The following is a 14,756-nucleotide window of genomic DNA, read 5'->3' as shown; positions in this document are numbered from 1 at the left end:
GGGTAACGAGGAGAAATCGATAAGGTGAAGATAAAAGGAATTCTTATTAGATTTATATGTTTAAAAGAATGTCGATGATGGTTTGTAATTCCTAAATACCTGTATGCCATTGATAAGATTTTTAGTTAAACTTTCTATTTTCCCCCATCTTTTTTCTTGTTTTTCTTGTTTTTCTTTTCTATTTTCTCCTTGTGTACATTCTTTTTCTTTCGTAACAGAACAATGTGTGTGATTATGTGTAGTTTTTAATGTGTAAATAGAGATGATTTAATAGTGACAAAAAAGTAACAAAATCCGTACAATTGCTTCTACTATTGCATTTGGATTTATAATCTTTCTGCCATTGGAAATCTTCAAGGCCCCCTTCCAAAACGAAATTTTTTCTCCTATGTCGTGGGGATGCATCTGGCAAGATGCTCTCTCACACCAACCGTTTAAAAGTCCACCTGTTGACCCAAAGTGGGCTTTCCTGATGGTGGGAAGAAACACCACATCCCTTTGCCGGGATGAAGCCAAGGGGAGCTCAAGCCCGCCTTTTCCAAGGGAGAACAGCTGGCCTGGCCTGCTCCCACCCATCAATATTTGGGGGTGAGGGTGGTGGGGTGAGCGTTGCACCTGTTTGCGCTGAAGTGAAAATGGCGTCCCCTTTTCCAGGAGTTCTCCTCGGACCCAGACATCCCCTTGCTGAACAAGAGCCCCAAGAAGACAGGTTGTAACCATCGGCAGGCGATGAAGAAGTGCTTTGCCTGCTCAAGAAAGGCCACCGCCTTCAAAACTGCCATCCCTCAGCGGCCAGCCAGTGCGAAGACTCACCAGGTGACATCTCTCATATATATATGTTTTTAAACATATCATTTTCAGCAATTATTAAACATACTGTTATATCTTATACTGTCATACCTCAGGATGAATACGCTTCGGCTTAAATATTTTCAAGTTATGCTCCGCGGCGACCTGGAAGTCACGGAGTGCATTACTTCCGTGTTTTGCCGCTCGCGCATGCGCAGACACTCAAAATGGTGTCACGCGCATGTGCGGAAGCGGCGAAACGTGACCCACGCACGTGCAGAGGCACAGTTGCGTCTTACGTTTGCTTCAGGATGCGAATGGGGCAATGGAACGGATCCCATTCGCATCCCGAGGTACCACTGTACAATTTTTTTGACTTCCATCAATCACATCTGAAAATTTTCCAATCTTTTCCACTTAATTTACATTTCTTACTTTCACTATTACATTTAAATCTCATAACTAATATCTCTCTTCTTTCTCTTCTTTGCAATATTTCATATATTCCTCCTTACAGAACTTCATGTAGTCCTACCAGCGCAATTTGTTGATTACAGTTGCTCTTCAAATAATTCGTAAATTTCTTCTGTGAATCTCTGGTCCCACAGGTTTTGAATCCTTCCTGTCATTTAATCTAATTCTGCGTAGTCCTTTAATTTCGTCTGCCGTTCTTCTTTTGTCGCACCAGGTGACATCTCCTATCCCCCAGAGGCGCCCGGCTTCAGCCATGCCCGGAAACCGCATCATGCGCCCAGCTACATCCGTTCCCGGAAGCCACATTATGAAGCCCCAGGTAGGTTTGTTTTTTTTTTGGGGGGGGGGGAACCTCCTTGGGGCTGATGTGGGGGGGGGGCAAGGGGAGTGGGCTGTCCTGCTTTTCTCTGCTCGGCTAATGTGCAAAGTGTTGGTGAGCACATGGTGCATTATGCTGCCGGCTTGTGCCTGAAGACAGGGAACCCAGGCAGGTCTTTCTCTCTTAGACACCCTTCCCTTCTCAGTGCGTTTCCTATCTTGGCCTGGAGCCAGACCTATGTGCATTGTGCAACCCCCAATTGTCTTCTCCACCTCTGGCTTCTTGTATACAGTCATACCTTGGGTTACAGCCGCTTCAGGTTGCATTTTTTCGGGTTGTGGACTGCCGAAACCCGGAAGTACTGGAATGGGTTACTTCCGGGTTTCAGCAGTCGTGCATGCGCAGAAGCACTAAATCGTGCTTTGCGCATGCGCAGAAGCGCCAAATCGCAACCCGCGCATGCACAGATGAGCAGACGCGGGGGCGAACGCTGCGGGTTGCGAACATGCATCCCTCATGGATCACGTTCGCAACCAAAGCATCCACTGTATTTACTATTGGTCCTTAAAGATCTTAAGCACGAGTGTGTGTGAGTCTGCAGCTGTTTTTTGGTTTTGCTGTCAGTGGGTTTTTTTAACCTCAAGATTCCTTCCTCTCGTCTGCCTTTTTATTTTCAGCTGATTAATTGCTCTTCCCATGGCTAGATTTCCATTGAAGAATTCTAATTTCATGGAATCATAGAATTGTAGCATTCGAAGGGACCCCCACGGGTCATTTAGGAATCTCAGCTAAAGTGTCTCTGACAGATGGCCATTCAACCTCTGCTTAAGAACACCAAAGGAAGGAGAGAAACGCAATGCAAGGCAAATAAATTAATAAAATTAATAACAGCCCAGTATCACTTTTATGATCTCGGCAGGGTGCAACAGGGTTAACCCTGTATGTGGTGGAATCTATAAAATCTGCACCAATGGTCCCTGGTGAGGCACATGCTGCGGATTTGAGATGTCTTCACAAGCAGCCAGGCCAGAGCACTAGCGGACCTTCTTAGAAAAAGTCTGATGATGTTTCTCTCGACTTTGCAGGCAGCCTGGGAACCCGAAGGAAGCGACAAGACTGCTGCTGGTTCTCATGCTCACGCAGCCCCTGAGACTGGCTCACCGAAGGCCGAGACCCCTACATGGCAGGAGGAAGTCATTGCCAGCCGGGTTGGTGTAGAGAAGGTTAGTGCCGCTGGTTCCTCTGCCATGGGTACAGTAGCATGGGGTCTGGGTTCGGCCAAGAGCAGCCCTGCGCAAACTCCAATTTTTAATAGCGCTCATTTCTGCGCTCGTTTCTTTACCCAAGGAAATAAATTTTTCTATCAACGTGGGATTGCCATTTCCCCAGAGTGCATCACAGTCTTCCACCTTGCCCCTTCATCCGCTAAATGCTTCTTTTCACTCTGAATGGAGTGTTCGTAACCTGAAGGAGCGTCTCCATCCCCATCGTTCCAACCTGACACTGAGGTCCAGCGCCAAGGGCCTTCTGGCGGTGTAGTGTGGTGTAGTGGTTAAGAGCGATAGACTCGTAATCTGGGGAACCAGGTTCGCGTCTCCGCTCCTCCACATGCAGCTGCTGGGTGATGTTGGGCCAGTCACACTTCTTTGAAATCTCTCAGCCCCACTCACCTCACAGAGTGTTTGTTGTGGGGGAGGAAGGGAAAGGAGAATGTTAGCCGCTTTGAGACTCCTTAAAGGGAGTGAAAGGCAGGATATCAAATCCAAACCAGGCAGGGGGCCTTCTTGGTGGTGGCACCCGCCCTGTGGAACGCCCTCCCACCAGATGTCAAAGAGATAAACAACTACCAGACTTTTAGAAGACATCTGAAGGCAGCCCTGCTTAGGGAAGCTTTTAATGTTTGATGCATTACGGTATTTTAATATTTTGTTGGAAGCCCAGCCAGAGGGGTGGGGTATTAATAATAATAATAATAATAATAATAATAATAATAATAATAATAATGGTTTTTGCCGAAAAGCCACATAAATTTGAGACTGAGATGTATGGCGAGATCAAGGAAGGGAAGGTTTACAACGAGGGCAGCAATAGAGCTGTCAAACTGGAAGCAGATTTAAGCACTGGGCAATGATGATAAGATGCAATTGCTTTTGTTGCTTCAGGTGTCATCCATATTGACGCCTGCCGTGTCCAATAACGGTGTGAATATTTCGCACGGTGCAGGAATGAGCTCCACACTTACGGTTCTCATTGGCTGCCGCCATTGTACGACACTGTCACATGGAATCGCAGAGTTGCAATGGGTTCCAAGGTCCAACCCTGTGCACTCACAGCTGGAGAAGTTTTCCTAGCAGCTTCCAAGAGGGTGTTAGCCAAAGAACTGGGCCCCTCCCTGAGATGGAGATAATTATGGGCTGAAATCCCCCAGAGACCTACTCCTCAATGAGTATAAACAAGAAGAAGAAGATCTGCAGAAGGGGCATGGAAGAGATTTAAGAGCCTCGGACATAAGATTACCAGGTTGATGGACTAAGATGGAATGGACAGTAAGGACTGACATAACCCAAGACCAGGAAAAAGGGACGTTGGATGAAAATTGGAAAATCTATAAAGAAAATTTTTTTATTTGGGGAACTAGTGTAAAATTAATAAATATTAGGGAAAATGCTGGAATGAAATTGTCTGGCTTTAGTAGAAATGATATAAGGAGTTATGTATAAATAAGTATTAAGTTTTAAATCTCAAGGTGTTTTATGGTAAGACAAGGTTAAATAAGGTAACGCAAATTTTTAGGAGTAATGTTATAGAATTAAGTAAAATTGGACTATGAATAGGTGAGAATGTAAAGTTACAATATATTAAAATAAATTATTAAGATAAAAGCAAAAATGGAAAGGATTTGCTGAAACTGCTAATTGAATTAGAACACAAAAAAGGGAGGTGTGAGGAGGTCAGGGAAACATGCAAATGAAAGACAAGACATGGAAAGATTGAAATGTTTTTAATTATTTTAATTTTTTTGTACTTTGTATTTTTCTTATTTTCTTTTTCTTTTTCATTTTTGTAACATTTTCGAAACTTTAATAAATATTATAAAAACAACAACAAAGAACTGGGCAGTTTTGGACCACATCCTCTGCAAAGCATCACACTGGGGAAACCCCCGCAGTCACTGCGCTTCTGAAAGGTCTCTCGCTTTACCCGTCTTTGCCTTTCTAGATCCTCTTTCTGAAAGCTCGCGAGCGAGACTCTCATACAGCCATTTTGCTGACCAGCTGCTCCGATGGGAACATCTACGCATGGACGTTCGGTGGCAAAGGAGGGATGCTGGGCAAATTCCGAGGAGGCCACGGACATGCCCAGGACACCGTGGTCTGTTCCATGAGCACGGATGACAAGAACCTAGTCCTCTTCACTGGGGATTCCTTGGGCTACTTAAAGGTCAGTGCTCCCACTTCCCTGTGGATTAGGGACTAGGCAGTTGATGGCTCCATATTCTGGGCATGGTACCTGTTGTTTTTGCAGTGTCCCGTGCACAGCGGAATGATGAGGAATACGTGCACATACTCTATATTGCTTTATTTACATTTCAAAGCTGGTAGATTACAGAAAAACATCCTGCCTCTGCCGGAGCAGAGAAAGCATACTCTCTCCTCAAAAGCACGGAGAGAAACACAGTGAGAACCGTGAAAAACAGGAAACCAGTGTACGTCACATCCAGTCTCCCTTTCCCGTGGGAAAAACTCCAACAGCAACTCTGACTGGAATGTAAACATTGCCTCGTGACAAGCACTTTGCTGCACAGTGAAGAGAGCAGAAACCAACATCACCTCCAACTCCAACAACAACAACAACAACAACAACAACAACTTATTTATACCCCACCCATCTGGCTGAATTTCCCCAGCCACTCTAGGCAGCTCCCAATCAAGTGTTAAAAACAATACAGCATTAAACATTAAAAGCTTCCCTAAACAGGGCTGCCTTCAGGTGTCTTCTAAAAGTCTGGTAGTAGTTTTTCTCTTTGACATCTGGTGGGAGGGCGTTCCACAGGGCGGGTGCCACCACCGAGAAGGCCCTCTGCCTGGTTCCCTGTAACTTGGCTTCTTACAGTGAGGGAACCACCAGAAGGCCCTTGGCACTGGACCTCAGTGTCCGGGCAGAACAATGGGGGTGGAGACGCTCCTTCAGGTATCCTGGACCGAGGCCGTTTAGGGTTTTAAAGGTCAGCACCAACACTTTGAATTGTGCTCGGAAACATACTGGGAGCCAATGCAGATCTCCCAGTAACTCCCATTGCAGCCGTGATGCCTGAGGCTGGTGGGACCTGAAGCCCAAATGGTTATTTCTTCATCTCCTACACAGAGAACTGAAAGCTCAGACACTTCGGAGGAGTGCGAATCTCAAAGGATGGTTGTGTTTTCGGTTTGCATGGTGTGAATTAAGTAGGTTTGCCTTTAAATGTGAATAGAATCAAATTCTCCTTGTCCTTCCTCTGCTCCCAAACTCCATGGTGCTGTTGTTGCCTCCAGTCCCACAGCTTCCCTATGGGTTCCTGCAGGGCCTTGCATGAACCCACAGAGGGTGGGGCCCAGAGGGTGAAGGAGCCCACAGAGGCAGCCCAGCCTTGCCCACCTGGCATGCCGAGGGAGAAATGAGCTCCCTTGGCCACAATGCCTCATGGGGTTGGGGCTAATGGAGCTCGTTTCTCCATGCTCTGGGTGCTGGCAGCCATCCCTAAACATTAGAAAGAACTTCCTGACAGTAAGAGCTGTTTGACAGTGGAATTTGCTGCCAAGGAGTGTGGTGGAGTCTCCTTCTTTGGAGGTCTTTAAGCAGAGGCTTGACAACCATATGTCAGGAGTGCTCTGATGGTGTTTCCTGCTTGGCAGGGGGTTGGACTCGATGGCCCTTGTGGTCTCTTCCAACTCTAGGATTCTATGATTCTATCCCTGCCCCCTCCTCAAAATATGCCCGGGGCCCCGGCGCCTGCTGCCCTCCCCACTCGCTATGCCACTGGGTTTCTCTGCTTGACCCAGCTGCTCAGGTCTATACAGTGAGGGGGGAAAAGTATTTGATCATCTGCTAAATTTGCCCGTTTGCCCTCTGACGAAGAAATGACCAGAAATGACAAAATGGATGTGGGGTTCCCAGGCTGACAGCAGACTTGATGGATATTGGGGATCGAAACTGGGAAAGGGGGGAGGGAAATTCGGAATCCAAAGGGTGTAAAATTATATTATGTTCTTTATTCTTTTTTTGTTCTGTTCTGTGTATTAAAGAGGGGAATTCGTGGAAGGGAACAGGGGTCGATCTTAGGTGGAAAAAATATTTTTAAGTTGAAGAACGGTTTGAATATTGGATCAATGATAATAAGCTTAAAAGTTGGGGTAAGAACTTGTTGAACTAACTTAATGGAAATGGAATACAAGAGGGGGTGGGGTGGGGAAGTCCTGGAAGGATGTTAATGAAAGTAAGGCCTAAATGCAAATGTTTCTTTTTTTTTTCTTTTTCTCTTTCTTTTTTCTGTTATTTTTTTTGGAAATTTCAATAAATATTATTTTAAAAAAATAATAATGACAAAATACCTCCTGAGATGTGTGCAAACCTGGTGGCCACCTGCAAGAAACGTCTGACCTCTGTAATTGCCAACAGGGGTTTTGCCTCCAAGTGCTAAGTCATCTTTTGCAAAGGGATCAAATACTTATTTCCCTCATTATAATGCCCTCCAATCTCTGACTTTTGTCTTCTGGGTTTCGGGGTTTTTTCCTGTGTCTCTCACAGCTACAATAAACCTACCATTAAAATTATGGACTGGTCATTTCTTCATCAGAGGGCAAGTGGGCAAATTTAGCAGGAGATCAAATACTCCCCCCCCCCCCGTCACTGTAACCTTGTGAAGACAGTTAGCAGGATATGAAATGTTTGCTGAGGTACTGGCCATGGCTGCACCCTCTGAATGTCCCCTGTGGAAAATGAAAGGAAGGTGGCTTGCACCAAGGGTGGCTGTGCCTGTGGCTATTGCACAGTTGCTCTGCCCTTTTTGAAAATGCCAGACGTTCTGCGTTGTGAGAAGGGTGGCAGAGCCAAGGGGCAAACACAAGGCCGCCAAAATTTGCTTGCTGAGTCATGTGAATGCGCTCCAGACAGGGAGCGAGCAAAGCACACCGTAGACATTTCTATTTTAATGGGATTGTTTTTATTGTGCATGTTAATTGTTGTGCGTTTTAATGAAGAACAGTCATAATTTGCAAACTGCTTTTTGAAATACAGTCGTAGCTCGGCTCCCGAACGCCTTGGGAGTCAAACATTCTGGCTCCTGAATGATCAAAAAATGGGAGTGAGTGTTCCGGTTTTTGAACGTTTTTTGGGAAGCTGAATGTCTGGCACAGCTTCTGCTATTGTTTCTGGTGCGGCTGCACAATCGGAAACCAACTGGAAGCTACACCTTGGTTTCCAAACGTTTTGGAAGTCGAACGGACTTCAGGAACGGATTCCGTTCGACTTTTGAGGTACGACTGTATTTCGTATCCTTGCCTTCCTTCTGATGCAGTTTCAAAACAATTATTTATTTGCATTATATTTGTTTTTTTTTTTTTTTTACCATTCCTCTGGATTTTCTTGCAGGGCGTTCACACACCTCTCTGTTAGCCTCTTGTTCTTTGCACATTTCCCAATACATTTCCCTGTGGCTTTCCAGACTGCAAACAGTCCTATTCTTTTTTTAAAAAGTGGATTTGTTGCGCTAGGACAACAGAGGCCTTTTTATCCACTATTAGCTGCGCAAGCCTAAAGTTCTGGCATTTTCTTGAATCTCTCCTGCAACGTACCGAGAAGGCTGGAGGCACGCCAGGCTCCTCTGATACCATTCCCTCCCTTTTCCCTAGATCTGGGATATCATGAATTACTGCACACCGAGAGGGGAGATAGACCCTGAGTCAGAGATTAGCGATGAGAATCTTCCACAGCCGAGCCAGAACGCTTTTCGTGGCTTAATCCCTGATTACTGCAGAATTCCTTCGGACTTCAGTTCCTCTGTTATAACCGAAGAGGTTAGAAGCATGACATCCTTTTTCCAGAGAGGTGTACCAACGGGACTGCGTGAGAGGAAGTGTTTGGGCAACTTGGCACACGTTGGATTGTGTGATTATTTAATGACACCTTTCTACATTTTATTGTTAATTCTGCTTCGCCATCTGACCCCAGAACACTCCTTTAACTCATGCATCCCAGACATAAAGTCTGCGAGTTTTGGTAGCTTTTATTTTTTTTTAATAAAATTTTTATTAGTTTCCAAATTTTTAACAAACACAAAAACAACATAAAGACAAACATAAAAAGTCATACTTTCTTTACCTCATTTCCATAAGCCTCTTTTCCCGCACTTCCCCATACCTTCCCCTTTTTGCATCCTTTATTTTAAACAATTGTTCAGCAACCCTTCTTAGCCAATTAAAAATAAATTCATTCTCCTTTTCAATTTCACCCTTAACTTAACACAATTTATCGCTGCAATTCTACGTCTTCCTCTCCCTCTGCATTTTAGCACTCCTCAATTTTATAGTAACTCTTAAGATATATTTTTGGTAGCTTTTAGCCCATCTCCCACAAGACCTCGAAGGGTCCTCCCTCACCCCACAAGATTTCCTTCCAAACCAGGAACCATTCCCAGCATCATCAACAACAACAACAACAACAACAACAACAATTTATTAATTATACTCCACCCATCTGGCTGAGTTTCCCCAGCTACTCTGGGCGGCTTCCAGTCGAGTGTTAAAAGCAATACAGCACTCAATATTCTTATTAATAATAATATAATAATTATCTATTATTTATACCCCACCCACCTGGCTGGGCTTCCCCAGCCACTCTGGGCGGCTTCCAACAAAATATTAAAATACCGTAATACATCAAACATTAAAAGCTTCCCTAAACAGGGCTGCCTTCAGATGTCTTCTAAAAGTCTGGTAGTTATTTTTCTCTTTGACATCTGGTGGGAGGGAGTTCCACAGGGCGGGCGCCACCACTGAGAAGGCCCTCTGCCTGGTTCCCTGTAGCCTGGCTTCTCGCAGCGAGGGAACCACCAGAAGGCCCTTGGCGCTGGACCTCAGTGTCCAGGCGGAACGATGGGGGTGGAGACGCTCCTTCAGGTATACAGGACCGAGGCCGTTTAGGTCTGCCGCCTTCCTGACGACGGGCTTCAGCATCCGGTGTAACAGGGGCCTCTTTAAATTTCTGCGGCAGGAACACGAGGGCTGGTTCACCTCTCTGATTCCCCCCGTCTGCCTGAGCTCCTGGAGGGGACACTTGAAGAACGTGGGCAGCATCAAATACGTCGAGAGATTCAGGGCGATTCTCACTTCCAGCCACGACAGCACAATCAAGCTCTGGATGCTCTCGGGGAGACACGTGGGTGAGGCATTTTCTCTCGGATGGTGTCGTGGGAGACCAGGAGGCTGGTCCGGGGCAGGGGAGCAGAGCGACGGAATAATTGGGAAGGACCCCGAGGGTCATCCAGTCCAACCTGCTGCAATGCCGGAAGTCCATTCGCCCTGAGCTGCTGCAGTCGGGCAGCAGAAAGAAAAGGAACTGCCCACATCTCCAAACCTGCACCACGTCGATGTGCCTAGGGTGGGAGGAAGGTGTGTGGCCTGGGGAAGTTTTCAGGGGCCAGATAGAAGGCTTGGGAAGGCCACATTTAGGGCCCAGGCCTGAGGACCCCATCTCTGACAGCGAGTGATTCCTGGAGGCCCGGGAAGTTTTCTTCTCTGCGCTCTGAATCAGGGCCGGGTTTAGGTTTGATGAGGCTCTCAGCTCCTGAAGGTAATGGGACCCTTTCTATGTCCAGCTGTCCTTTGTCAACAACAAATTGTCGCTGTTTTTTGTGTTGAATATATGCTATATGGTAATGTGTGGACCTAGGGACGCAGGTGGCGCTGTGGGTTAAAGCCTCAGCGCCTAGGACTTGCCGATCGAAAGGTCGGCGGTTCGAATCCCTGCGGCGGGGTGCGCTCCCGCTGCTCGGTCCCAGCGCCTGCCAACCTAGCAGTTCGAAAGCACCTCCGGGTGCAAGTAGATAAATAGGGACCGCTTACCAGCGGGAAGGTAAACGGCGTTTCTGTGTGCGGCTCTGGCTCACCAGAGCAGCGATGTCACGCTGGCCACGTGACCCGGAAGTGTCTCCGGACAGCGCTGGCCCCTGGCCTCTTAAGTGAGATGGGCGCACAACCCCAGAGTCTGTCAAGACTGGCCCGTACGGGCAGGGGTACCTTTACCTTTTAATGTGTGGACCTAATAGGTATCTAAAGTCATTTGCACATAAAAAATATGTATCTTATCAAAGTAATTTACAATATTATAATCTTTATTGTCATTGTCCCATACAGAACAACGAAACTGAAAAAATCTACACCAGACATTTAAAAACCAACAAGCCTGCTATCCCAGCTATCCCAGCCTGGTTGACCCCCTAAAAACTCTGATACCCCATAACTGAATACAATATACTCCACTCCGAGACTACCTTACACTGTGTTTATTTATTATTATTATTATTATTATTTTATAAATATTTATTTTGGTTTTATGTAATAAAACAGATATTACAATCGAACACAACAACAAAAAACAATAAAAAAGCATTAAAAACACAGTACAAAAACATATAACAGAAAAAGTAAAAAAGAACAAAAATTAAAGAAAAATTAGTTTTTTGATTCTTATCTTTATACCCCTCTTTCCTGACTTCCTCACATCTCCCTTTCCTGCATTCCCCTTTACTCAATCAAATTTAGCAGCTCCTTACCCTTTTTTTTCAAATCTTAGTCAACCTTCCAACCTGTTATGTCTTCTATTTTCCCTTTCTTTTTAAATACATTCTTACATATTCTTTATAACTTAATCCCTTATATCCTTTGTTTAGTTTCGACATAATTTTACTCTGGTCTTACCCTTTTTTTCTTGAAACATTTTTACATATTTCTTTTTTACTATGTCACTGATGCCATATTTTCTTTATATCCAACATCATTTTAACATTCAAACATTTTACAATGTTTTTGGAGATATTCTTTGAACTTCTTCCAATCCTCTTCCACCGACTCTTCTCCCAGGTCTCGGATTCTGCCAGTCATTTCTGCCAATTCCATATAGTCTATCACTTGCATCTGCCATTCTTCCAGGGTGGGCAAGTCTTGTGTCTTCCAATACTTTGCGATGAGTATTCTTGCGGCAGTTGTTACATACATAAAGAGTGTTCTATCTTTCTTTGGCACCAATTGGCCGACAATGCCCAGAAGGAAGGCCTCTGGTTTCTTAGGAAAGGTATATTTAAATACCTTTTTCAGTTCATTATAGATCATTTCCCAGAAAGCCTTAACCTTTGGGCATGTCCACAAAAGGTGAAAGAATGTTCCCTCAGTTTCTTTACATTTCCAACACTTGTTATCAGGCAGGTGATAAATTTTTGCAAGCTTGACTGGGGTCATGTACCACCTATAGATCATTTTCATAATATTTTCTCTTAAGGCATTACATGCCGTAAACTTTATATCGGTGGTCCACAACTTTTCCCAGTCAGCAAACATAATATTATGACCAATGTCCTGTGCCCATTTAATCATAGCCGATTTAACTGCTACCTTACACTGCGTTTAAAACCAAAATCGCATTTGGATAGAAGCTCTTTCTCAGGCGGCTAGTCCTAGTCTTTATAAGGTGGGGGATGTTCATCTGCCACGTATGATCTGGTTGATATTCCTGCATCGCAGGGGGTAATAATAATAATAATAATAATAATAATTTATTATTTATACCCCGCCCATCCGGCTGGGTGTCCCCAGTCACTCTGGCCGGCTTCCAACAAAATATTAAAATACAATAGTCTATTAAACATCAAAAGGTTCCCTAAAGAGGGCTGCCTTCAGATGTCTTCTAAAAGTCTGGTAGTTGTTTTTCTCTTTGACATCTGGTGGGAGGGCGTTCCACAGGGCGGGCACCACCACCGAGAAGGCCCTCTGCCTGGTTCCTTGTAACTTGGCTTCTCGCAGTGAGGGAACCACCAGAAGGCCCTCGGCGCTGGACCTCCGGGTCTCTTCCAACTCCATGATTCTATGATGGGACCCTTGACACACACCCCTTTGACACTTTCCACAGCAAGGCAATCCTGCTTCTGCCCTGAGAACAGCTGGATTCTCTGACTAATGCATACGTTTGCATACGTTTTCTTAGATTGCAAACTGTCTTCAGCTAGCTAGGCAAATGGCCAACCAACTATGTAGGGCAGCCTCCCTTTCACCACTGGAAGTTGTGCTCAGACTCTAATTTGCCCCCAGGGATATATCACTAGGGGCAAGTTCTAAGCTTCTCTCGAAACCTTGGTCTATTTTCCATGGCCATTAGGAACTGGAAACTGGCTAAAAATAACACCAGGCTGAGATTTCCCGAGGCGCTGACTTTTGCAGCCAGTACCAAAATCCAGTGTCTAGTGTGCGTGTTCTGCTTTGGCTTATGGGTTGTGATTTGGCAAAAGTGAGGGTGCTCAGATTAGGTGCTTCTCTCGCAGGGACGTTTGGGCAGGCGGTGTGGAGGCTGGAATTGCAGTCCATGATGGCGGCAGAAGTGCCTGAGGATATCCGCCGAACAGGCTCCCTGCAGACCCTGAAGGTCCTGAACGAAGGCCGGCAGCCCCACTGGGAGTGAGTAAACAGGGGCGGACGCCTTTTCTTGGCCCTGCAGTGGAGGGGCCCCTTTGCTGCAATCTTGCACCTGCAGCACGGAAAATAGTGCCCCCCCTGAGCGCTATGGAGAACACAGCCGCTAGTTGCTGCTAGAAACAGCATCCCCTCCAACATTTCTCCAATGAAAAAAGGGACGTCCTAAGGAAAAGCGAGACATTCCGGGATCAAATTGTGGGAAGCTTGGGACTTCCGGTCCGCTGCCAAGGGAAATGGCGGCGAGCTCCGTGTCGTCCTATTAAGGAAGAACACGGTCCAGGCTGTCAGGGCTTTGGGGGTGAGTGCCAGGGCTAGGTGCCCCCCCCAAAATCCCCACGGAATATTGGGGACTCCGGAGGTCCAGCGGAGCATTGGTAACTCGTCATAATCTGGCCTCCTGGCTGCCGGTGCTGCGTTGGGAATGAAGAGGCTTGAGTCCGCTCACGGCTCTAACGTACCCTGCAGCCGAAGCCACACACCGCGACCGTAAGCGGCGGATTTTCCAATTAAGAGGTAAAGGTAAAGGGTACCCCTGAACATTAGGTCCAGTCGTGGCCGACTCTGGGGTTGCGGCGCTCATCTCGCTTTACTGTCTGAGGGAGCTGGGGTACAGCTTCCAGGTCATGTGGCCAGCATGACTAAGCCACTTCTGGCAAACCAGAGCAGCGCACGGAAACACCGTTTACCTTCCTGCCAGAGCGGTACCTATTTATCTACTTGCACTTTGATGTGCTTTCGAACTGCTAGGTTGGCAGGAGCAGGGACCGAGCAACGGGAGCTCACCCCGTTGCGGGGATTCGAACCGCTGACCTTCTGATCAACAAGTCCTAGGCTCTGTGGTTTAACCCACAATGCCACCCTCGCCCCATTTTTAAGAGGTACAAACCGAAAGTTACATTACCTAAACGTAACCCGAGGGTCCACTGTAACAAGAAGTTTACTCACATTTCAGTCCACGATTTGATTCCTGAAAGGCAGGCTTTACTTGGTAGTTACATCAAGAATCAGTGTGAGTTCATCTCATACAGTAGGGATTCTGAACTCATGTGCTGCTGGCTGAGAGCCAGCAGACAGCAAAATTACATTAAGAGAATACAAAATGGCTGCAGGAGAGCATCATGGCAGCAAGAGAGAGAACAAGATAACTTCAAGACGACAAGAATACAAAACTGCAAGACTAAACTAGACTGAACTGAGAAAACGGCTGCGTGACCTGGCTTTTTTATGGAGTCAGCCCGGCCTATGCCCATCTCCCAGGTCACATGAAGGGAATGTTGCATTTGACTGTACCAATGGATCACATCCCACACAAATCAGAAAGCAGGATGGGTTCTGGAAAATAGGGACACTTGGAGGGTCTGGGATTAACAGTTAAAGGCCTGGTTGAAGAGGAATGTTTTCCCCTGGTGCCTAAAGACAGGTAACAAAGGTGTCAGAGCATCCCACAAGTGAGGAGC

The 14,756-nt window shown here is 46.1% G+C and overlaps 1 protein-coding gene across 4 annotated transcripts in view; it reads left to right on the top strand.

Moving 5' to 3' along the window:
• EFCAB8 (EF-hand calcium binding domain 8) overlaps positions 1-14,756 on the top strand; it is a 67,708-nt gene that overhangs the window by 47,111 nt on the left and 5,841 nt on the right. For 2 of the 4 annotated variants that reach the window (XM_079978904.1, XM_079978906.1), the window contains exons 19-25: positions 655-816; positions 1,478-1,586; positions 2,672-2,805; positions 4,802-5,023; positions 8,470-8,634; positions 9,830-9,998; positions 13,149-13,281. In XM_079978904.1, the coding sequence (XP_079835030.1) occupies positions 655-816; positions 1,478-1,586; positions 2,672-2,805; positions 4,802-5,023; positions 8,470-8,634; positions 9,830-9,998; positions 13,149-13,281 (1,094 nt within the window). Of the gene's footprint in view, positions 1-654; positions 817-1,477; positions 1,587-2,667; positions 2,806-4,801; positions 5,024-8,469; positions 8,666-9,829; positions 9,999-13,148; positions 13,282-14,756 lie in introns of all 4 variants that reach the window. The other 2 variants (XR_013839624.1, XM_079978905.1) reach the window with 2 other exon arrangements.

This window comes from Podarcis cretensis, assembly GCF_951804945.1.
Source record: "Podarcis cretensis genome assembly, chromosome: 6".
Lineage (NCBI taxonomy): Eukaryota > Metazoa > Chordata > Lepidosauria > Squamata > Lacertidae > Podarcis > Podarcis cretensis.
The sequence above is the reverse complement of the archived record's forward strand: the minus strand, read 5'-3'. Positions and strand labels throughout refer to the sequence as shown.